Below are 25,953 nucleotides of genomic sequence, written 5' to 3'. Positions count from 1 at the left end.
TGGAAGTAGTGAGATTCCCATGTAATGCCTGTGGAAGGTGAGTGGAAGTAGTGAGATTCCCATGTAATGCCTGTGGAAGGTGAGTGGAAGTAGTGGGATTCCCATGTAATGTCTGTGGAAGGTAGGGGGAAATAGTGAGATTCCCATGTAATGTCTGTGGAAGGTAAGTGGAAGTGGTGAGATTCCCATGTACTGCCTGTGGTATTAGAAAGAATTCCTATGTAATGTCTGTGGCTGGTAAGTGGAATTAGTTAATCCCCCTGTAACGTCTGTAGTTTATGTCTAGAGGAAGTGAGATTCCCATGTAAAATCTGCAGGTGAGGAGAATTAGTATAATTCCTATAGAATGCTTGTGGCAAGTAAATAAAATTAGTGTGATTCCCATGTATTTGCTGTGGCAGTTTAGTGAAGGTAGTATGGTTTCCATGTACCAGTCTAGCCAGTTGAATGAAAATTTGAGATTCACATACTGTGGCTGTACTGGCACTGGAGTATTTAAGCAATATTAATACTTGAAGGCTGTTGGTACCATCTTACCATGGGACCTCTTGCAATACATTAGTTTTCTGGCATAGCCAAGTAACATCTGAGCTTCACTTTGTTCTGAGCAGGTCACCCCAATCCCTACTAGGGAATTGCATATAGAAGATGTGCACATTTTCTCCTAAAATCTCATCGAATGCCCATGCCCAATACACATGTTGGTATTACTGCCCACAAACAATGTTTAGGATAATTAATTAAATCTTAAGAAATTACTTTTCCCTAAATTAGTATTTGTTAAATGACATGGGTGTCAGAAATATTGCCTGATAAGGCAGTTCAAATAAAATGATTATGTAATGAATAGATTAATATACAAACAGTGCAAGCAAATGTCCAGACTGACATGAAAAATTGCAGCATAATTGTAAGGCTTCAGCAGAGCTGATGTGAACAAAGCAAGTCTCAAAAACACAAGTACTAATTTTACTCAGCAAGGAAACCTCAGCTAATCATAGTGTAAACTGAACTTAGCAATTTACGTTATTAGGGGAAAAGAAACTTTGTTTTAATAATATTTATTATTTTGTAAGGTATTTGTTGGCAATTATATTATTGTAGAAATGAAAGCTAATAATAGTAATAAACTGCAAATTTTTTAATGATAAGCAAAATGTATGTAAAGTTGTTGCTTACCATTTTTGATGTATGCTGTTTGTAAATGGCTTTTACTTTTTAATATTACACTGTCATTGCTGAGTAATCAACAGTGAAAACAAATTCTGCTTTTTTTTAAAATGTAAAATAAAGTGAAAAAGTCTCTAGAAATAGGCATTGTTATATTTCGTTCTGGAAAAGAAAAGCTTTTTCTGAGTGTACCGAGTATGCAAATATGATAACCAAAAGTAATTACATTTTCTTCTCCAGCGGGAGATAAGCTTTCAAACAGATACTCACTGACATTTTTAACTGCAGGTACTGTGAAGTAATTCATCCCTAAATTTTGTAGCAGAAGCAGTTTTACTTTTATTTGCCTCAGTTCAAGGTCTATTTGGCTAAACTGAGGCAAAAGTTAGGTTTTGTAATATCGATATCTAAATTTAACAAAGCTGAATATTGAATATTTGGGCTGGTTTTGTATTTTAATACCCAGAAGCTCAGCTTGCTCCTCCTAGCAGTAACTCAGCAGCCTTTAAATCTCTAGTGTGAAAACAGGAATTTCCTTATAGTACCTGCAACTACAGAGGTAAGTGAATGTTTAAAGGTAATTTACATGCCAGAGGTAGGTTAGAGCTAAGGTTATATTGCACAGGAAGGGTTCACATGAAAGGCTACTGGGAGTAACTACAGAAATGGTGAACGCTTTTAAGGGCTTCCAATACAGTCATTTATTTATTAGGTTGAAATTTAAAATTGGATGAAATTTTATCTTTAAATACATACTCTGTACTTTTTACCTTACTTTACAGTACTTACCAGGAATAGAAATCCCACCAAATGACCTCCATTCTCCTCCTGGTCGTGGGGTAGAACCATGACTGCCTTTTAACTATCTGGCTGAGTATGGTTAGTGGTCAGCCAACTTGAAAGTACAGGAAAGGTTTTAGAAAAGACAGAGCACTGAGCAAGAATGAAGTGGGGGCTCCAAATACACAGCATTCAAGTTCCCTGCTCTCCTGACATTCTGTAAGTTGTGACACAACCTGGAGAGGGTGGGGGTCCTGGACCATTGCAAAAGTTGTTTGTTTTTTTTTTGTTGTTGTTTTTTTTACCAGCATTTGGAGGATTAAAAAAAAAACTAAAGCTTATTTTAGAAGCTGTCTTTAAATCCTCTACACTTTTGCAGACATCAGCCGTATATAAACTCCAAGGACCAGAAGCTTAGGACATGGCTCTTTGCCTAGACACTGCAGAGACATATCCAATATGGAGGCGCTTAGACTGAATGTTATTATTACATTATAATACAAATTCAGACACTGACAGATTTGACAAAAATATGTTACTTTGTCAAATTAGTAATGTGTTTCACATCCAAGCATTATTCCAGCAGTGACAGGTTCTTTTAAATGTAAATGTGCAAATACATTTCATAATGTTCAATAAGCATAATAATAGAATAATGACAGCACATAAGTAGCAAGTAGTAGTATTTTCTGTTATCAGTGTATTTTTATTCCTAAGTATACATGTGTTTATCCCAGGTGGGTTTAGAATTATTTTATCTAGTCCTACCAGTGCTTTAGCATTTAACACCAAGGTACTAAAGAAAAAAAAAAAAAAAAGCTACTTGGGGCCACAAAAGTACATATTATTTTTGTGCAGATGGTGCAAATGTTGTAAAGACAGATCCATGGGGCATCTGCCAGTAATAAATATGTGTAATGGTTGCACCCGTTTATACAAGGAATCTTTATAGGACTCACTGCAGATGTTAGGAACTCCAGATGCAGATAAACATCCCTAAACATATATTTAATGACACCCAAATGCTAGCAGATGGAGCCACAGGTGTGTGGCCAATTCTGAGATTTAAATAACTTCTCTCTTCGGTCCTATGCCAATGTCAAGGGAAGTAGAAAGATAAAAGCAACCTTGGATCAAAATGACAAAGCCAGAAAATAACCTCTCCAATTGTTAGTTCCAGGTATCTATTATTATGATGATAAGGCTCATAGCCATTATCAAGGCCAAACATATTCTGAACTTCCTATGCTAATGCTGGAAGCAAAACATTTCCTACCAGAAGAATAGGCACATGCACAAAGGGACATAGCCGAGTAGATGAAAAGCTTGAGAATGAACCTACCTTGTGCTGCCCATGGGCCAAGAATTCCCTCTACAGTCACCAAGTGTGACAACACATTTTCAGCCTGGAATTATTTTCATGTAGTATTTATAATAAACCCATTTTATTTAGCTGTCCAGATTCACAAATGTACAATCAGATGTGGCACATACATATTCTTGGAGAAGGCCAAACTGCCGGATCCCAAAGTGGCTCATATTTATTCTTTTTATTTGATATTAGCCATGGCAACAATCTAAAATTTCTGCTATAGGTCAAAGCTGTAACTTTACACAATATTAATATGCTTCTTATTTCAAACCCAACTTGCCATTTATTTTTCATGTGTATGGAAATTAGTTCATCAGTTGATCTTCCAGTGAACACTTTTTTTATTTACAATATATTCAGGCCAAGTGATTTATCAAATGTCCAAAAGTAACCAATAATATATTTTTGGTCAACCATTTTTTTTGGATTCATGACTAATACAGGGGAAGTGTGTACCAGTCTTTTGGTGTATATACATATACCAGCATATCTAGTATGCTGACTATTCAATAAGCAGGCAGGTGACACAAGAAGCATGCAAAGCTTGGATGTGAAATACTGTTGTCACCTAGCTGTTAAGTATAGCAGGAGTTCTTTAGTAGCTTTTGGATATTTGTATCATTTTCATGAAGCTAGCTGTTAGGGGTAATTCAGGGTGGTGCAGATAGTGCAGCTGTCCACAGAACTATGAGGTCAGAGCATCCAAGCACACCAACTTCCCCACTCGCTTTTTTCATGAAATAAAGCGGAATTCTTGTCCTTTCATTTCTCTTCTTATGTTCTATGATCAACTCTTTCAGCCTTTAATAGGCTTATTAGGCTTACAGAAAAACAAGTAATTTTGTTGCAGACCGCAATCCAAAGGGCATATTTGCAAAGGTTTCTTTGCCATTTTGTACCTTTTTTCAAGCACATCAGTTTAATAGTCAATCAAAGGACTCCACATTAAGTGTCCCGAGGACTCATTTTATTTGAAAAATCTAATGATTGGGTCAACCTAATTTTTTTGTTTTACCAGAGAATTTTTTTATATGGGACAACATGTTAAAAAGGAACATACCAAAATTGCTCAGGCAACATGTTAGCAGTCACATATATATGTTTAATCATATAAAATGTGCCATAGACAAACCACAGACATTACACAGGGCAATAAACAAGAAACAAATGTGAAAAACAACAAAAGTTAAACATGTTACATATACTTTATACACATAGAAATGTACTGTTCAGTATCCTTTAATACCGTTATAATGAAATACACTTCTTTAGTCAGTGAAAGGAAAGGGGATATTGATTGTACAAAATCTAAACAGCAAAACGCTACTTGTACCACTTCAAAACAAACAAAAAGCTACCCTTTAGCCTGATTGTACATCCTCATAGTAATTAGAGGACAAATTCTAGTGCTCCTTCCCAGACAAGCAGATGGCACAGGCTGTACCAAGTCTTAAAGAACAGACTATACCATCGCACAAAATTGTCCAACATAGGGTGCAACATCAAACGTAAAAAAAACAAACAAGGGTTAGGAATGTACCATAATGTATATAAAATACGCATTAATAACATAAGTATGATATCTAATTAGGAACAGGTAGATGTACCATTTATAACAAAATAAAGGTTTACAAAAGAATAACATCCCAGGTCTCTCTCTTTGCTATGGCAGCAAAACACTTTTGTGGAGATTGTCTCCATTCTTTGCTGTGAATCTCATTCTTTCCTGTGGAAAGGATACAATCAATACATCTCTTTCATAAACACATCTCCCTCAGGCCTTCAGGCAGGTTTTATTGATCTCCCAGTACCAGGTTAGACCCAGTCTATTGCATTTAGACATGTAGGTGGGAGGGCAATGATAAAGGGAATGTGGTTTCAGAGTGACACAGACACATATTACGTAAAGAAAAAAACTATTTATACTGGAATCCACTCCTCCTATATGAGTATATGACTCTCATTTAGAGAGACAAGCAGACAAAAAGATTGTCAAAAACAGCAAGCTTTTAGAACCTCAGGACCCAATCCCATATAAGACATATGCCTAAAAATCTACTGGTTATGAAAGCTTTCAGGACCCAGGTCCTTTCCTATGGCAGCTCGTCTTTTACAAGAGACCGCAGAGTCCGAAACGCTTGCTGTTCCTCCTCATCAGTTAGTAATAACAATCACTTTAATATGGCATTTTAGTCTTTCTCGAAGAAAAAGATAATATCTATTAACTAACCTGATACAAAGCCATTATTTTCCTCTCTATAAGTAATATGAAGAGAATTACACTACTGTGTGTTTATTATGCGATATGTAACATTTAACAAAAAGGAAAGTGCAATCTCTGTAAAGGAAGAATATATATTCTTACCAAAAGGCACAATAGTTGGGATTAAGTGAAAAAAAAAAGAGTGCTATTTATTAACTAAACACTTTCGGAAGCCGAAAACAATATTACAAGTCAAGTCTATTAAAACTTTTGATTCATTTTCCCCCATACAGCTTTGATTATCTGGCTTGTGCAGTTTGAAGCAATTCAAGCTTTATTGCTTTAAAATGTTTTAGGGTTAAGCTGTATGGTTCTCATCATCCAGTTTCTTGGTTAGATCCAGTTTAATATTAATAAATCAGGCTATTTGCAGGAAGTGTGCATAGTGCTTTATATGTGATATCATCCCTTATATATTCCATAGCATTAAAAATAAACAAACCAATTCTCTAATAGGAGATGCAATGCGATATGTTTATATGGCTTTTTCTAGCAAGTACCATTAGTATATCCTGTTTATATTATTGGTTTAGTATTCCGAGCAGGCAATGGGTATAAATAAAAACCATATAATTAGCCGTGTTACAAAGCTTACATACCAGATTATATTCAGTTTACACTGACAGTTGTTATGCTATATTAGATCAATAAAATTAGGGTAATGTTCAGTATTGAGAAGTATGAATGGAAGCACAAGAAAATTCAGGTTTGATACGGTACTACTAAAGATTTCAGGTGCAGTACAACAGTCATTTCAGTGTTATGGCAGCCCAGCATATAAACTAGCCATCTAATTTTGGTGCAGAGAGATAGGACCAGAGAGTGTGTATAAATCATTTCCAGTCAAGTTGTTAAAAGCTAAAATGTACAAATGAAAAACATATAAACAAACTGTTTAACCTGCCTAAAGCTATGTAATGCATTGTAGCCACCCAACATACCCAGGTTGATGAATTCCCTTTCCTTCTTTACAGGTATACAATACACCATGGTGACCAACCCACCTCACAGATAGTTGATAGAATATTAAAACACACTAGGATTACTGTAAGAAAGATGAGGTCTTCGTTTTTGAGTTACAAAGTGCTGATGTAGACAGACAGCACTGTGCAGTGCCATAGATCCTGATTGGCTCACACTTCTGCCCCTCCTCCCTCTACTAAGTCATGATGTGGGGGATGACAGGATTTTGTATTACAAGTAATAAACAAAACAAAATATGCACAATGTATTCATCCATTACATCCTAGTAGCCCACTTAGTATTGAGAATTGCTACTTTAGAAATGTTCATTGTGCCTCTTGGCTAGAGACTGGACAGCTAAAATTGCTGTCTTGGGTTTTCCTGGGTGTCTTCCTATCCAGCATATAGGAATAGCAGCACAGGGAGCTTTAAGAACATAACAGGAGACGAAAAGAACACGGCCAAGTTCCTTCAATATTTGGTATAACAGTTGTAATTTTCAACAATTCCTAACTGAGGCATGAATCAGAAGAAAATATACCAAAATGTTTTAGAAAAAGATACCCACCTCATCCCTGTGATAATGTTCATTACAACAAGCAGACCATGCTCATCAACATATTCTAGGAGGGGGAACAGGGCTCATTATTGGTAAATGATTACATATAATCTCAGGGTCTCCTGAAATTGTCCTTCATTTTCTGACTACAAACAGTATCAAAGATGAAAACCCTCTGGGAAAAGCATTAAGTCGTTTAGAACAACAACTTATTCAGATTTTGCACCAAGAATTTCCATTACTAAACTCTTTGTCTGTTCCTACCTATCAGGATATGGGTCCTACATAAGCAGGTGGCAATAAACATTCAGCCTGCTAAGTCACCTATTACCCCGGTATATAGAACAGTGGTGGATGGAAGTCATTTCAGAAGTGTTTGAGAATACTTAGAATCATCGTGATTGAAAATACTCACGCTGCGAAATAGATTCTTGCACCATGATGGTCCCCAAATCCTTTGGAAGTTTTGTTGCACTGAAATATTGATTAGTCTTAAAAATGAGATGTCCATTTAGTTTGCACCTTGAGTTAGCAGATATTAAAAAGAAACTGGCTTAAAGAGAAATACTGCTAGTCCTCTCCTCCAGTTTGACAAGCCATCATTGTATAATTGTCACAAGCATTGTTAGTGGTCTAGTTTCCAGAAAAAAATCATTCATTTATCAAGGAGGGGTAATGATTTAGAAGCTTCTGATTGTGCAAATGAATGATATGTTTTAACGCCGTTATCTGTTGAGGTCATTGACATGCTGAGTATGTAGTCTTCTTGGTCAGTGGTTATGGCACTGTGCGGGCAATTTATGTTCATTTTTATGAGCTTTGGAAATCATCTTTCTTTACACAGAGGTGGAAGGGAAGATTGCTTCAATGGTTAAATCCTAAAAAAGAAGGACACATGGAGAGTTGTAAATGATATGATCTGACCTTGGAGATGTAAAAATCAATAAAAAAGCCAGTAAATACAATTTTACCTTTGGCTTCTCTCCTTCCACAATAGGTGAGATTGATTTGAGGCACACTGGTCCACCTGAAACACCAAACATAAATCACATAAAACAGAATGTAACAAATAATCAGCTCTTGAATCTTATTTAGGATGAAAAATATATGTTATGAACTTGTACTTTTCACAGTCACAGTGCTCAACTTCAAGCCCAGTAGGAATGAGTGGCCCATGTTTTGGTATTTATATCGAATTTCTGCAGACATGCCTTTTAATTCTGCCATGTAGTATTTTTCAGCTTAAATGTGTCCAGCACAATTCTTCTGACTTCCAGCAGCTCCATCAGTTACCAAGTGTCCGGAAGTGTCATCATTAATGCTGATCAATTTGGTCAATGACATCGCTCAGGATTACCTGTGGTATTACCTAGCAGGGGATCAATCAGTTCACAACTTTGCCAGATATCAGGTAGCCATGATTGATGATGAATTTACAACACTGAAAAATGTGATCTACTCCAGGGGACATAAAGAAAATTTTTATAATAAGCATGCGTTTGTTTTTAAATAAAGGACTTTTTCTTAGTGTGCGAGTCCCTTTGTGCAGTGGGTAAAACATACAAATGTACCCAGGTACTCATTGCCCTGTGATGGGATGAATATCTAAATGGCTCTTTATAAGAAGGGGCTTTAAGATTCCACTATAAGCCCTGAAAAAAGCCCCTACGTTCATTTTAAAGGAAAGGATGTGGGGAAGAGGACCTAGGCCCTTATGTTAGGGGAAGGCACATGAAATGGTATAGTGTTAGAAAGTAAAGGTACATTTTCTCAATCCTCAACGGGTTCAAAGACATACCAGGAAAACTGGAACACAAAAACTAGTCTCTAGTTTAAGAAAAACTAAAGCATAGCACAGGGTTGGTAAAAGAGCAGAAAGCTCCTATTGATGTCAGAACCTGCTATCCTCTACATATGTTAAATTGATCCAAACTGAAAAGGAGGTTTAGATCTTCAGATTAGAAGGTGGCCAACTGCATCTGTCAATGAACTCTGAATGATTTCAAAAGCCAGCAATATGCACCTGGATTTATATAAACCTAGCAGTATTGCTCATTCCATTTACACACAACATATCTAAATAATACATACAAACAGAACCAATGCCAGATTTTACAGCATTAAAGCTCTGGCCCTCATTACATAAAGTGCTACAATTTTGCAGGGGGAATAGCTTGCATGAAATACCTCATCCCCCATTTCCTCCCTGTCAATTCTGGTTGTAAAGAACAGTCTGCCATTTTCACATTTCTTGTGTCGGCCATAAGACCTGCACTGTAATAAGTGTAGGACCAGTGGCCAGGTCATCAGAATGTGAAGATCTTTGTTTTCTTTTAGTAGCCAGCTTTCTGCTATAAACAAACGTTCCAGAGCAGGGGTGTCAAACTCAAATACACAGTGGGCCAAATTTAAAATTTAGACAAAGTCACGGGCCAAACTTGAAGAAATAGCACCGCTACTACAATTCCCTCCGTCAAGAAAACTGTGCAATGCGGGGCTTAACCTCCCTAGCGGTTCATTTCTTTATGGTTTTTTATGTCCAAAAGGGGTACATTGTTTTTCATGAACATTTATTTTACAGTATAATACAATAGTCTGAGTATAATAAAGTTTGAAACACAAAATCATGTAAAAATAATAAATTGAATAAATTAAAAATCTTTATATTTAAAAAAAAAAATATACGTATTTTAAAAAATACATATTATACTCATACTATTATATATACTGTAAAATAAATGTTCTTGAAAACATTGTACACATATAAATCCAATGTATTGCATTCAATACAGTTATTTTGCATTGACTGCAACACAAATGATTTTTTAACTTCCCGCCCCACCCTGCCTGCAACGTACACATGCACCAACGTCACCGGGAACTCCCCGGTGACTCATTGGGTGCAGAAGCCGACCGGAGGATGAAGACGGAGATCGCGGCAATGGACGGCGCGAGACGCTGGCGGATCAGGTAGGCGCTGTATTTACTATTACTTCCATAGGATTACCTACCCCGAGTGTGACTCGGGGTTACCGCTTTTAGCAACTTTTTTCCACCCCGAGTCACACTCGGGGTTACTGCTAGGGAGGTTATTGTTATGAGTGTCTGGAACTCCCTCTTCACTAAAATATCACCGCTATTACAATTCCCTGGGTCTATAAAACAGTCCAATGTGGGGCCACGCATAGGTAGTGAGGCTGATGGTCTATAGATGCAAGTGATGCCCCTACTACAATTCCCGGCATTACTTGCGTCTATTAAACAATCCAATGCGGGGCCACGCAAAGGGAGAGAGGGCGCTGGTCTATAAACGCGCGTGATACTGGGAATTGTAGTAGCGGTGCTATTTCAAGCCAGCTGCAATTCATATTTAGAATTCCTTTGGGGGCCAAAGAAAAGGACGTTGCGAAACAGAGTTTGACACCCCTGTTCTAGAGAATATGTCATTCAGGGATAATAATTTCATGTGTATATCTACTATGCCAGTGTTTTTAGATCAAAGACTAATAAGAAGTGAATTTGCAAATATAACTGAATCTTGGAAAATATTTATTGCATCCCTTCATTACCTGTCTAGGTCAAGAGAAACCCAGAACCTACATATACAGGCGTTATTAAAAAAAAAATGCACAGATTAGGTGCCAAATGTAGTAAATGAGTAAAGAAATTAGACAAAAGAATTGGTTACTGCAGTGTAGGCTGCCTGATATTGGAGAAGATAGTAATCAATACGTTAGCAGCAGAGGGTATAATTAATCCAAAGGGTTTCTTGCCTGTGAAAAGGTCGCCAGCCTCTTCACTGATTTTATCAGGAAGAGAGACTCCTCCAGGTGAGCGCAGCCTCCTAGGACTTGGTCCTGATGTAAGTGCCAGAGAAGATGGTGGGGAAGAGCTGTGCTCACAAGAGGTAAGAGGTATCGATGCTCTGGTGCGGGATCCTAGAAGAGAAAATAGCTACAATGACATGTACCCAAAAACAAAAAAATGTTGCAGCTTATTACGCCTCAGATTTGGTGGATGCAGTATTATACTTCTTTCTGACTTTTTTAAATGTATTGTATATGATATAAATGACAATCCTCTATTTCAGCTCACTAGGTTTCTGGTAGATCTAAAGCTTTTTCTATATTGTATCTTTTCTTTACTTACCCCTTGCTGTTAAGAGAGCGCTAACTGTCCGTTCACTTATTGCATTGAATCCAGCTTTAATGTCAAGGAATGAACGGTGGCTGGAACCAATTGTGGAGGTATCCTGTGTGCGGTGCTCTGCATATAAAATAAGAACATAAAAATATTTGATTACTTTGAGGAATGTCCTTAGTTTATGACTGCTTTAGCTTTTCCAGGTTGAGCATTCTGACAATTTCCCTGGACTCCTAATGAGAAGTATGCTAAAACCACATTCATAACTTTTTTACTGCTGACATTACATGCAGATTTGAAAATTTCAAGCAATATGAGTGACAAGAAAATATTGGAAACTGTCATTAGTTTGTATTTAGCATAGAATTTCAGGCTGAGTGAGAATGGCAGATTGGCAGGTAAAAACTTTAGAAAGATGGTATAAATCTGTTTACACATTCAACATTTTAGGATGTTTTTTGGGAGACATTTTTTCCTATTCCCTTTCTTGGTTTAAAATGAATATGAACAGATGGGTTTTTTTGAGGTTTGCTATCATCAACATGCCCAAACTGGAGACTGGATATGATGTGAACAGGGATATTTCTCAGATTACCAGCAGAGGGCAGAGTCACAGTAATTTACAATAAGACTAAAGGCTACACCAATTATAAAAGGCCATACAGCTCATGTTTGTGTTTTTATTCTTTAATAAAGACTTTTTAAACCAAGAAAGTTAATAGGAAAAATGTCCCCCCCAAAAAAAAGAAAATATATATTTATGTCAAAAGGGGCGTTTGCATTATTTACAGGCATTTTTAGGAGATGTTTTTTGGGGTATTTGGGAGGCATACTAACTCTTTGGAAATGCTGCAGGAGGTTTCTTTACAGTTCATCAAGAAAATGTTCTGGTGTGGCCTGGCCTATTGGAATAAAGAGGAGTTTCAAACATGGGAGTTAAACCGCTCCGGTGAGAACGCATGGGAAACACCCTGTGTAGACTTGGCTTAGTAGGTCCAGCACCTTTTCTAGGTTGTTACATGCCAGGAAGGCATAAGGCTCATTACAAATAAACAGATACACTGCCTAATTTGCACTTGATCAACCATTTAGATGGATTATTCAGTAACTTACTCTACTTAATAGTCAGAAGGGCAGAATTAAGAGTGAAAATGGGGTGAACAACAGGATTGTGCTGGATATGCTCTGACAGGTGGAAGTGCCTGCTCTGATTTAATTGATCAATTATAAACATAACAAGACTTTTGTACTTTCAATCATTATCTATCATCAAGTTCAATTATGACAAGTCCAAGTGAGGACCAAAAATATTGTGCATTGCAATCAATCTGCCCTAGAATCCAAAATTAACTAAACAGCAATCGGATCATTTTATCAGAACATGGATTGTCAGGCGGAGGTGATAAACGATGTTCTGCATAGATAGAGAATGGTTTACACTCAAAACTTCTGGTAAGACTGACCTTGGGCTGATTTACTAAAGGAACTGGGAATCTTCACAAAATACATAGCATGAAATATACCTGTAATAAGTAAATTGTATGCTAATGAAATAAGTAGACGTGTTTGTTTTCACATAACTGGATAGCTGAATATTTACAGGCCCTTAGTAAATCAGACTCCAATAAGTATTTTATACTTCTATATAAAATGTATAGGAATATTGATCCAATACCATTACCAGCTCTTTATATCAGAAAAACCTTTTAATCAAATGCATGTCTTTTAGAATTGGGACATCTCTACAGCTATTATTCTTACAAATGATGAGATAATATTAGTAACACATAATATACATAACATAATACAGGTAATGGAAAACATGCAAACTTAATAAAATCTGAAGTAATGTAGTAAATATCACGACTAATACACCTAAGGTTTCTTATTTAAAACATGAAATGCATTCCTTATATTAGTCTCCTAAAATTCCTTGTATAGTAGACTGAGAGAAGGAAGGGAAGTCATTCAGGCTCCTCCGGTGACATGATATGTAGGTAGGTGTGGAGTGAGGGTCGGGATGATCTGATCAGTGTGCTGATGCTCTTCTATTGTTTATTAGCAGCTAAACTTTGTAAGAAACATTTACAGAGAGGGTTACAGTGTAGGTTGAGGATGTTAGCGATTCCTAGATGTGCTGTATGGACAAATATTCGATAAATAAAAAAGTGTTCATGCAATATGAACGGTGTATTTTGCTGCATGAAGTTCATATAGAAATCTTTTTCTGGATTTCTATATCTCACCATGCACATTATGGGAGATTCACATACAGTGTATGATGCCAGTGGTTATTTGCATGTTACCAAAAGCAAGGGATAATAGATGCTTCTAGCTTGGTAAAAGGTAATGAGGATGTGTAAGGGAGATTGATAAACTGTATAGAGACAAATGCAAATAAGGGTAAAAAATTAAGGGTTTGTGTAGATGGGCATGGGTTTCCACAGTGCAGATTCCTAGTTCCCAGTAGTAAAGATGGATGACATGTTTTAACCTGGTTTGTGTTTTGTTTCTATGAAAGCAGCATGTCTTCTGTGGGATGTATTAGAACTGCAGGCAAAGCAGGTCAAACTGAGCCTTTTACATTCCATTGCATGCATTTGAGCAGCGAAGCGTTAGAATACAAAAGCCAGCATTTCCCATGTACACAAGCCCTTTAACACACAGGACTTTACCACCGAGAACAATGATGTAGAACATTACTTTAGGTTTGATTGCAGAGCAGAGGGCTGAATGGACCCCTAACCTATTACTTACCCGTGTACGGCTGTCTGCTTGTCTAAATGTGAAAACTGTTACCTTCTATCATACATTAGGTTCAGGTTACAGTTACCTGTTTTATAGAAGAAGCTGAATTCAGAAAAATAAATACTCCTGGTTACTGCTGTACAGCATCTGCTATCTCAGCAAGTAGGCACAGGAACATTTATCTGCCAAAAAGCAGCACATTGTTATATATGAGCTGGGGATTGGAGAAACAACTGGCACCTTCTGCCACCTGCTGGACACTGATGAAATAACACACATTCATTCTCACATAACTAAAGGTGGACCTAAACCTTATAAGCAAAATGTAAGTTATGTGTGGTCAAGGGTTAAAAATGTTTTCACGTACAACTTTATTCACATACAGTATATACATGGAGTCATATTAGCATATTGTATAGGCAAAGTTTACTTCCTGCAGACCTGTTTTTCACTAAGGTGTGTAAAGGTAAAATCATGGGACTGTCTGCGGCCCTAATGATGTCAGACATGCACCTGAAAGACAGCTTATCGTCTTTTTGACTTAGCAAAATTATTTGGTATGTGCCTATGAATATGTGGTTTTATTAATGGCCTACTGCACATCATTTTGTTTATTTTATTATTACACAGTATTTATATGTTAACCTCTGTTTTAAGGACATTACATTTTAGGACATTATTTTCCTTAAAATCCTTTATTGTTCAAAAAAACCTAATACAAGGTAATTCCAGGGTTAAATCACCTGTCAGGTTTTTAATATTCAAATCGATATGTGCAGAAAAACAAAACTTTAGCGGCATATATAAAACTGTTAAAATATAGGGAAATTGATTGAAATGCAGTGTCCCAGAATGGGAACCACTGTGTCCCAATATTACAATATACAGACATACATCCACTTTTACATAAAATGATCAACATAGTTGAAACATTATAGCAAGTCTCACAAGAAGTGCCAGTGCATCAACGTGTTTCGTGGTGTAACACCACCTCAGGAAGAGCTAAATGAGACATTAAAAATGCAGCAAATATAACATGAAAATCCTGCAAATTTGCTTAAGAAATCATTTTATAATTGTCTGTAATATACTTTAATACTCAATAGTAGATATAATGATACAGCATAAAATCAAATTTTAGTATTACTTTCCAAGCGCCAAAGCAGTTTCCCACAGGAAAGGTGCACAGAAGGGTGATGATTGCCAATAAACAGGAAGCAGCAACCAAATGGTGAGACTATAGAGTGTATTATAGTCAGTCATTTCTGATTAAAGTCACAGTTCGTACAGGATACATTACTGAGCTGTATATTTCAAATAAACCAAGAACCCTATATCAAATAATGTATAAAATTTAAGGTATGTTAGACAGACAATAATTTGTCATAAATCCCTTTGGCGCTTGGAAAGTGATACTAGAAATTGATTTTATGCTGTATCATTATATTTACTAGTGAGTATTAAAGTATAATAAGGACAAATATAAAATGAGCTATTAAGCAAATTTGCAGGATTTTCATGTTATACTTCAGGTCTCAATTAGCCTCATCCTGAAGAAGTGGTGTTACACCACTAAATAAGTCGATGATACACTAGCACTTCTTGTGAGACTTGTATAATGTTTCAACTATGTATTTATGTTGATACTTTTATAGTGTATTGTATGTCTGTATATTCTAATATAGGGCCACAGTGGTTCCCATTCTGGGACACTGCAAAAATCAATGTCCCGTTTCTCTGCACATATGGATTTGGTCTATATTTGGGATGTGGCATATGGGCATTTAATGCAATGTATTGAATGTCCACCAACCAGTGAACCCTTTATTTATAGGTTTTTATTATTGCCTTTTAATGCATAATACATTTTAAAAAATGCATATTACAGGTAGTCCCCGGGTTACATAAGAGATAGGGACTGTAGGTTTGTTCTTAAGTTGAATTTTTATGTAAGTGGGAGCAGGTATATTTTTTTTAATAAATGTAATTAGGACAGATGTTTGTCTCAACATATTAGGCAGCATGGTGTCAGTTACTGTAAAATCCTCACTGTGAAGTAATCACAAACAAAGATTAAATACAAAAAAAAATTATGGAGCCTAGACATTCATTTATTTCTGGAGCAAGCTGTGCTTTGATATGCAAAAAGAAACAGCTGCAGAGTTTGTCCTGGTCGTTAAAGTGTTACAAGATGTTACAGATCAGCTCAGCTCATAAGATCACCCACAACCTCAGCTGTGTTTAGAAAAAGATTTCTTCTGCAGGTCATGCAAATCACCCCCTTCCCCCCATCAAGACTCTCTCCGGCACACCAGTGAGCAGGGAAGCCTGTTAATATATAGTAGTCGTCTGTATGTCAGATGTCCTTAACTCGGGGACTACCTGTATATAGAGAGAGTCTATTCTTGTTGGCTGTAGTCCTTGCAGTGACAAAAAGGATTTGTTGTCTTCTGTCTCTACAAGCTGACTTATGGGACTGGCTAAACAAAATGACAGGAGAAGACAGGAAACAGGACACCTTCCTGTTAAAGTGAAGACTACAGCTGATGAGGGTGGTTGTGTTCCGGTTCAGAACAGCTTTTGTAAAACCATGCCCTAGCCCAGTGTTTTTCAACCGCTGTTCCGCGGCACACTAGTGTGCCTTGAGAGATCTTCGGGTGTACCGTGGGAAATTATCCAATTTCAGTTAATTGGTCCCAAAATGATTTATTTACTGCAAAAAATTTGTCTTCATTTGTCTATACCAGCGATGTATAGTGATAGGCAGAACCAAAAAAAACTCTTCCACTAGATGGCAGCAGGTAGCTAATTTACGTGTCTGACTTTTTGGTGGTGTTCCGTGGGATTTTTCTAATTGTAAAATATGTGCCGCGACTAAGAAAGGTTGGGAAACACTGCCCTAGCCTACCGTAAATGCTCTGATGTGTACCATAGATAGGTGAGGTACCCCAGTAGTTGTGTGCAGTTCTGTATTTTTCAAACATAAAAGTATAAACATAAAAAAACAAACATTAAACAAACATTTTGAAAAACAAACAAACAAAAAATAACAACACACAACACCTATAGGACTGCCACCTTCAATAAATTCAAAAATTCTACAGCATATGTAATCCCAAAGCCTCCTACTTGATATGTAACAGTAGGGACCAGGGCATATTTAGCTCACCTTTGCTCAGCCCTCCTTGATCCCACAAAAGTTTTGTTATCTCATTGGTCCACGTTTCTTTCACACTAGTGACTTCAGCTTGCAAAAGTAATGTTTCCCTTGACTTCTGACGGCGGAACCAAAGTTCAATCCGTGTGTCCCCTTCTGTAGCATTCTCTGTAATGCCCATGTCGGCCGTCTAAATCAGAATAATATTCATTAAAGTTTTTGTGTGGAAAAATGATCCACTGTTATTTAAATATGTATTTTTTAACCAGTGTTACAGTTAAGAAAAAGTAGTTTTACTGTAAATAAAAAGTAATATTTTTTTCTAGAATGTGTCCTATTCAAAATGCCACTAAAATGCTTTTTCTAGTACAAAGTACTAAAAAGTTATTTTGTATAATTTTTGCACAAAAAATAGTTACAAACAAAATGACTGATTATGCAAAATGATTATTGGCAAAATGCATTACTACATTACTGCTGTATTACTAAAACGTTGCAGATATTTGCAAAGTTTTGGTGCATGATAACTGCAAGCAGTGGGATTGATCCTTCATGCATGTGCAAAAGAGAGCATGCTCGTGTGTGTTTTGACCATTTATTTACATTTTCTTATTTTCACTGCAGAGTGAAATTAAGTTTTATTAACTTAAATTAGGTTTCAACGATGTTAATATACTGTAGCTAAGACACCAAATATATTCTCTTTTAGGTCAAATGATAATAAAAGCATTTATGATCAGATGATATCTTTTTACAAGCTTTGCATACCAAACTAATTTTTACACCATTTTGGCAAATATAACCCTTTAACTTAGAACAGGGCAGTGTTAAAGGTGCTTTGATTGAACACATTTTTAATACATAATGGGCGTTTATGTACAGTTGTATGTTTACAGTAGCAACAGGTTTTCTTTAAGGAGACATAAGGAATCTATAGGAACCCCGATGCCTCTAGCTGCCTCCTACTAGGTCAACATAGATAGTAATTTGACCGCTCTAAATAGTGCATCCTGCCCCAAAGGTCCCAGGCTCACAGATAAAGAAGGTGTGCCCTGGAAGTAGCAGCCCAATTAAATAATAATAAAAAACAACTTGGCATTTATGGAAAAAAAGTGTGATTCTTTGGTGAAAGTTGTGTGAATCCTGGATAAAAATAAAAACAATTATAGATAGGATAGATAAAATTTGTTTAAAGCCATACCATTATACAATTAAATTGGTTGCATTGAATAGTTAAAGTAAAACAGAAATCTTGTTTACCAACCACTGCTGATCTCTGAGTGATCAGAGCTATTCCACAGTTTGAAGCTGCACAGACACCATAGGAGGTAGTAAGGGGTTAAAGTGTGGTCATGATAGGCTTAGTCTCTATTGGCTTTGAGCAAGCTTCAGGCTGCATAGTGAGTAAAATGCTGCATGCTTCAGTTTCAGAAACACATAGGACAACACAGGGCAAACAGCACGCTGCATTGAAATTAAAGGAGAGTGAAGCACCTAACATACTGTCCAAATGTCTTTCCATGGAGCTTTAGAGACATAAAAAACATGTTAAAAGCGCTTCAATTGCAGGTGTCTAAAAAAATGCCTGAAGCAGTGGAAACTGGCCCTAAGGTTTAGAATGGTTTCATACTGTGCATATATTGCTCTGTTATGTCTGGAAACTTACTTTGAAAGCCTGTTTAAAGCCATATGTCTCCAGACCTCCCTCTGCGGTCTTCAGTTTGCTTAGCAGCAGCAGTTTTTGGAACAGAAATACATGGCGCAAAGATTTCTTTCTTCCAGATAACACTGTGAACACATCCTTCAGCAAAAGGCGGCCATGTTCCTTCTCATCCACCTAAATAACAAAAAGTTGAAAAAGACCAGTTTCCAGAGACAACAAAATAATTATGTATTATAATATGTACAATTTTGTGAGTAGGTATTCACCGGGCCCCCCGCAAAAGTCTTACCTCAAATCCCCTGATGGCTTCGGCAGCTAGCAGGTTTTTCCCATGATGCACCAGAGAGCCCACAAGTTCGCGGGCAGCATGGAGAGACTGTCGCTCCTGTTCACTGTCTTGATCACATTCGAGCATCATGTCTGTCAGAAAGCGCTGGTACTGGTCTAATTGCTCCAGTGGTCTATGCAGGATACCCCATGAGTCCTCCTCCTCCTTCTGGTCCCTTTTTTTGCCCTATTGAAGAAATAAAAATATATAATTTAGCCATAATGCTAATAGGTTTTCCGTGTTTACTCCAAAAGGTAACGTGACAGGTTGTCTATGTATTTGTGTGCGTAATTTTATTATCCAACTTGATGGAATCTTGAAAAATGCTTATTTAAGGTACAACATTGTTCCATAAATGAGGTTTGTTCTCCACTTACTTTTGGAACTATGTCAAATGACCTAAACAGAGGCCAGGGTGAAAATGTGGTCTAAACTTTATGTGAAAGTGAAAAATATTCAATTTTTCTGCTCCGCATTATAAATACATAGTTCCTTCCTCTGCCCCCCTATACTAGCACAGAGCACAGAGGGGGACCGGGAACACCCTGAAGTGTGCCAGATGCTGAAAAGGTTTCCCTCAGCATTGGCATTTATTATAATTATCATTCTGTATTCTTTAAAGCACTAACATATTATGCAGCACTTTACAAAGAGCAAAGTTAAGTCTTGCTGCCAAGGCAAAAGTTCCAGCCTATGTGGACTTTGTACAAGACCTTCAGAGGGAACACTTAATAAGGAATCTAAAAAAATGTATTGTGTATTATAGATACAAACTCATGTTCGAGTGTGTTTTCTCGGGGTTTCCTTTTAAAAATACTGCAGGTTTTTACTTTCCCCCATAAATCAGTACAATGCATGTACTACTTAGGACATTTTATTGTTTGCAGTTGTGTAACAAGAGCCCCTGAACTCTCTAGGGGAAGGGCTGACATTTGATAACACATTTAGGGGGCTTTTTACTACCCCTGTGTGCCTGCCTCTCCTTCCCTGGCCTTTTGGATTGCCATTACTGAATATTAAAAAAGACTGTAACAGGTCCTGTTGGTGGCAAACTGACTGAATGGATACATCTGCTGAACTTAGCATAGTCCCTGGGGAATGGAAAGGCAGGAAGGAGAGCCAATGGAAGCCAAGGCTTGTGATGTGGGATGAAAAGCCTGTACCTTACAATCAGGGAGGGGAGCAAAGCAAGGAAGATAAGCTGCCACGTATGGAGTGTTCCAGAAAGAGCTCAGGTAGGTATTTTTGTTAGTGTACAGTATTTGTGTTAGTGTATGTGTGTGTAGTGAAGGTGGTTACAGGTGCATACAGGTGGCCCACAGGAGGCAGAAGTGCAGGCAATTGCCACTTCTCTCCTGGGACTTCTCTTTTTTCTTCCCAGGCAGCATCTAAAGCTTTGTTGGGGGCCCCACTGATTTCTAATTGCACCCCTGGAGTAGAGTGATTCATGTATTGTCTATGAAATTTGCTTCTAAGGAATTTGCTGACACTATGGGAAATAAAGATAAAGAAAAAACGTAATCTGCCTAAAAGAAAATAGATTAAATTCAGCAAACCAATTTTTAAAGTGTGGTCAGTTTATCTATTTCCTGACAATGAATAAATATAGCTTGGGGCCATTTCTTTAAACAAAACATCAATTCACTTTCAGGACATACAAAAAAGCCACAAAAAAGACTCAATCCTGACCCTCGCAGTTTCCCTATGACTCACCTTTAAACTACCGCTGGGAGATGGCAGGAACAGCTCAACCTTTTGTTTGTTCTTCACATACAGGGAGTATAAGCGCAACTGGTCAGCCTGAAAAACATGAAAAAACAGATGTGGCTTCCAATGCTGGCAAAAAGATATATTCAGACCACTAGAAATAGTAAAATGGCATCTTTTGATACAATAATCAGATGACTGTTATCACATAAGTATCACTAAAGACAAATTGTGTATTATAGGAGCACAGCTGTGAAGCAGACAGATTGGGATCTAGATTAGGATTTTAGAAGAGCAAGCTCACATGTTGCAGGAAGCAGTATGACACAGTGAAGGGGTGCGGGACACAATTCTGGAGGTCTCTCAGGAAATAAGTGTGGAAATTAAGAAGCTGCTCCAGGTTGCCTCTCAGTGCCAGGCCTGCTGGACATGACCCTCTGACTTCTAGGGACCGACGCAAGGACTGCACATAACTCCGCTCAGAACATAGAAGGTCTAACAGCAAGCGTTGTGGAGACCTGTTAAACAAATATAATACGGTAGGGTCAAAACAAATGACAACACAATTCACATAAAGATAAAGGCATCCATGCAATTTATAAAAAAGGAAAATATGATTTAATGACACTTGGTAAATACATCTCTACACACATGTATGCTAATCCTCATCTGCTAATATGATAAGATAAATACATAGGTTGAAAATAAGCACAAGTCCAACTAAATTAATTAAAGAAAATAAGCACAAGTCCAACTAATTAATTTTTAATGAAAAACTAACCCTCCAATGCAGAACCCTTTACCCCACTGTTCTACAAAATGGTAAATTGGCCTTATAAAGATTGTTCCAATTTGCTACAATGGTGGCAAAAAAAAAATCTACAAATCATTACAGATGTATTTGGCAAATATGGCTGCTTCATGGGTATGATTTTGGTTCCCCTTTAAGCAGTGTGTACCTAGGAGGCATTTAGACCAGCTGTACAGTGGCCAATCTGCACCAAAATCAGCTGAAATGACAGCTCTATATTGCCCCTGCATTATATCTGATGTCATAAGGAGATTCAATTTGTATCTTGGTGGGCTCCTCTTAGGGGGTCTTTTTATAAATATTTTAACAAATGATTTACAAAATTTACTTCCAGGCCACAAATTTTCATTTGATTAAATTGGAAACAATGTAAATGCTGAGTGAAAAATGTGTAAAACATTTATAAACAGCCTACTGTTATGTCTTATTACTGAACTTTGCTCCTGGCATAAACAATAACTTATTTTGCCAACCCTGATCCTAATCTGTTTATACACTTCTAGTGGCTTAGAATGAGGAAAGAAGGCTGAGGGAATTTTCTGCTATTTTCTGATTTCGAGTTCCTAAAGCACAGTTCTGGATACAGATTGGATTATACCATGTCCTATAACCAAGACACGGTTTCCCTAATGAAGTTGGAATATGTAGCTGCGAGGGAACTACTTCTTCATGTTTTACATGAATTAATAACTTTGAATCGGCAAGGAGAAGTGGTGCTGCTTGTGTTGATTCTCTGCTCTAAGCTCTGCTGTATAGTGGAATACAAAAGAGTGAAACCAGGTCAAATTCAGGTCTTTACTTTGTTAGTAAGGCAATATCTAATCTAGGACTGCATTTATCTTTGAAATCTGAACTCCAGGCAGGAATAATTTGTACAGAATGGTAACAGAAGTCCAATGCTGCTCAAAGGGAATACTGACATTTATGACTGACATATAAGTATTGTCATATCAATACTCATTAGAAGTGGATTTTAGGCTGTATGGAGTGGTTATAATATCTACATGCCTTCCTGTTCATATGTAAAAATGTATATAAGGTATTTTACCAACTAAAAGTGGTTAAATAGCAGCAATGGTCTATGCATCTCCTTACTAGGGAGAAATCCACTATATAAATATTTTACCTCCACTTTGTTAAGAAACACATACTTCAGATTTGCAGGATATATCCTACTGCAGGGAACTGCTAACACAATACATCATGATATGTTATATTAAACCTGGCTAATCATTCAAGTAACCTGTTGTATTCATGGACAGACTGTTTGGTGGCACAAATGCTATTTGTTTGAAAAACATTTCCCACAGCGACCTCACACGAATAGGGAACTAAATGCTGTAAGCAGTGCTACAGTCTAGGTTGTAATAGGCAATATTGAGACAAAGCAGACTACTGTTCTATGTTATACAATTCATTAAAGTGGATATCATAATGGTGTCACTGTAACTGGAAACATTGTATACTCGAATGTGCAGGCTTCTCTTCCTTGGTGTCATTGTTTGTACTTGTTATGAATGCAGGTTTGCCATCTGGTACCCCTAAATTATTATAACACTGCATAACATGTTGGTACTTTATAAATAAAAAAGGCTGGCAATTGGCCCACTACAACCCATTCAAACCATGAACCTGATTTATTAAAGCTCTCAAATGCTGGGGAAGAACACTTTCATCAGTGAACTTGGGTGCTCCAGCAAACCTGGAACAGATTTCATAAAAGTAATTTGTTATTTGTTAGCAAATGTTTTCAATCCTGGTTCCATGTTCACTGATGAAAGAGTATCGTCTCCAGCCTTGGAGAGCTTTAATAAGTAAGGCCTCCTGTGTCATATTGGAGAAGCATTAGATCACATCTTATATTTTATCATAACCTATTGTTAAAACAACTGTTAATGTATCAAATACATGATTTTCTATTTTAGTGAAAAAGATTTAGCAGACACAAACAAATATATATATATCTTATAAGGTTCTTGTAAATAAACCATGCATAAATCACTATTGCTTTAAAATGTATAGAGTTACAGGCTCACCTTCTTCCCTCTGGTTTTGGAATACCCCCCCAAGGGGCATCTGGTGTTCTCCCATCACCTCTGTTAAGAACATGACCACGAGGAGGGCTGCAGGTACGGTCCGCTAGCTCTCGACTACTGACTTCTAGACCACGGATCCTGACACCAACCTCTGACTTGCGGCCATCTGATTCTAAAAATGGCACACGGTAATCCTCTGATGTTTGAGTCTACAAAAAAAAAAAGTAAAAGTTAAAGTAAAAGTTGTGAGCAGTTTGTTACACATAATGTTTAAACCTTGTGGATACACATATTGTTAAAAAATATAAATGTTAACACTAAAAAATCTTTTTTTTTCTAGGAACAAAAACTGCAGAGATACGTACTTCAAATAAATATTCCACCATTAGGCACAGTAGCAATTCTATTATGTGGCTTTACAGCTATTTTACAAAACTGTTCTACAAAGTGGCAGCAAAGTATTATTATTAAACAGTATTTATAAAGCGCCAACACATTACACAGCACTGCACATTAAAGTATAATAATTAGTACTGATCACATTTTGGGTGTTTTTTCACAATTGTTTTTGGATGAATTTTCTGCAACCGTGCCTTGGTGCCATAACAGACTTAAATTCACCTTGTGGCACTGTCACCAAGTGACAGTGCAATCATCTGTTCACATAGCTTCTAATTATGACTTTAACATTGTGGGCGGTAACCCCAAACGACTCGGGGTAGAAAAAATATGCTTATTTAATGTACAGCGCTGCGTAATATGTTGGCGCTATATAAATCCTGTTTAATAATAATAATAATAATAATAATAAAGCGATAACCCTGAATCACACTCGGGGTAGATAAATCTATAGGAAGTAATAGTAAATCGCTACTTACCTGATCCGCCGGCGTCCTGTGTCGTCCTTCTCTGCGATGTCCGTCTTCTTTTTTCCTCCGGCCGGCTTCCTCTGCAACCCATGAGTCACCGGTTCCCAGTGACGTCGGTGCGTGTGTACGTTGCCGGCGGGGCGGGAAATTCAAATTACATTCAATACAAAATAACTGTATTGAATGCAATACAGTGGATTTATAGGTGTAAAAGCAGTACATTGTCTTTCATGAACATTTATTTTTACAGTATAATATAATAGTACATTATTATTATTTTTTTTAATTTTAAAAAATTAAAAAAAAAATGTTTTTCATTTATTTTGTTATTTTGACATGATTTTGTGTTTCAAACTTTTTCATACTCATACTAATATATTATTCTGTAATATACATTTTCTGCTTTTAGACATAAATCTGGACAGAAATGAACTGCCCAGGTTAAACAGTTCCTGATTGCCATCTGTCAATCCTAAAAGAGGGATATACAGCCGATTATTCTTCCTTTATCAAATAACGGAGATTAGAGACACATAAATGATAAAGTTAGGAAAGAAGAAAAGATGGCTGATGGGCAGGAGAAAATATGCACAATACTTTTAGGTATGTCAGAGCCTGTAACTCACAACCTCCCTTCCCATGCAACAGCACTGGCTACAAAGGCACCCATCACTGTCATATGGAAATAGGCAAGCTCCAAATCATCACATAGACCTTATGAAGGGCTACATCCTCTTTGCCTAAGGCAGCTGAACACAATGGTAGGAAATGGTAGGATAACCCTTTTTATATAAATTAAAAAGTATCTTTATTGTTTTGGGGAGGGGGGTTAAAACAATTAAAAAAAATGGAAATCCCTCCCACTTTCTGAATGGGAGCGCAGAGCATCGTGGGATACATACACCCAGGAGGCTTTTGGCTGCTCCTTCTGTCCAAGATCACAGAAGGAGCTGCTTCTTCAATGGGCACGCACAATGACATTTGCTCTTTTTTCCCCATCTACATCATGCGATCTTGCGCTTGTGCAGTGCAAGATCAAGTGACGTAGGAAGAAGGGCAAAGAAGATGCTAACTCCAGGCGCTTCCATCTGCGCTGATTCAAAGTAAGATACCGGGACGACCCTGGACCTGATCCAGGAACCCCCCCGGGGGATCAACAGACCTGTGAAGGTAAAGATGAGTTGTTTTTTTTTCCAGTTTTCTTCCGCAGCTATAAATTGAACCTACTGGTTTTCCCTGTATGGGGGAAAAAAAAAGGTTCACTTTTAAGCTTTGATCGAACAGATCCTGAATGACCAGTTTTACAATCCTGCAAGAAGATCTGCCACTAAGTAACATGCATAAGTAACATAAACTTAGTTGTTTCAACATAGGGCCTTTTTTT

The 25,953-nt window shown here is 37.2% G+C and overlaps 1 protein-coding gene and 1 long non-coding RNA gene across 3 annotated transcripts in view; one reads left to right on the top strand and one right to left on the bottom strand.

The window, feature by feature from the left end:
- Nucleotides 1-3,292, top strand: part of LOC140333527 (uncharacterized) — an 88,578-nt gene extending 85,286 nt beyond the window's left edge. Inside the window, exon 5 of one of the 2 annotated variants that reach the window (XR_011921386.1) lies at nucleotides 1,953-3,292. This is a non-coding gene — a long non-coding RNA (uncharacterized lncRNA). Of the gene's footprint in view, nucleotides 1-6; nucleotides 1,484-1,952 lie in introns of those variants that run through there. The other variant, XR_011921385.1, reaches the window with a different exon arrangement.
- Nucleotides 3,293-4,403: 1,111 nt separating this feature from the next.
- Nucleotides 4,404-25,953, bottom strand: part of ARHGEF40 (Rho guanine nucleotide exchange factor 40) — a 46,995-nt gene continuing 25,445 nt past the window's right edge. Inside the window, exons 13-22 of the mRNA XM_072415243.1 lie at nucleotides 23,701-23,909; nucleotides 21,158-21,371; nucleotides 20,860-20,946; nucleotides 19,108-19,332; nucleotides 18,822-18,992; nucleotides 17,168-17,345; nucleotides 11,257-11,373; nucleotides 10,881-11,045; nucleotides 8,079-8,134; nucleotides 4,404-7,985 (exon numbers count right to left, since the gene is read on the bottom strand). Coding sequence (XP_072271344.1) covers nucleotides 7,944-7,985; nucleotides 8,079-8,134; nucleotides 10,881-11,045; nucleotides 11,257-11,373; nucleotides 17,168-17,345; nucleotides 18,822-18,992; nucleotides 19,108-19,332; nucleotides 20,860-20,946; nucleotides 21,158-21,371; nucleotides 23,701-23,909 — 1,464 coding nt within the window. The 3' untranslated portion in view covers nucleotides 4,404-7,943. The remainder of the gene's footprint in view (nucleotides 7,986-8,078; nucleotides 8,135-10,880; nucleotides 11,046-11,256; nucleotides 11,374-17,167; nucleotides 17,346-18,821; nucleotides 18,993-19,107; nucleotides 19,333-20,859; nucleotides 20,947-21,157; nucleotides 21,372-23,700; nucleotides 23,910-25,953) is intronic.

Source organism: Pyxicephalus adspersus, chromosome 6 (assembly GCF_032062135.1).
Source record: "Pyxicephalus adspersus chromosome 6, UCB_Pads_2.0, whole genome shotgun sequence".
NCBI classification, from domain to species: Eukaryota; Metazoa; Chordata; class Amphibia; order Anura; family Pyxicephalidae; genus Pyxicephalus; species Pyxicephalus adspersus.
Note: the sequence above shows the minus strand (reverse complement) of the source record. Positions and strands in the feature narration are given on the sequence as shown.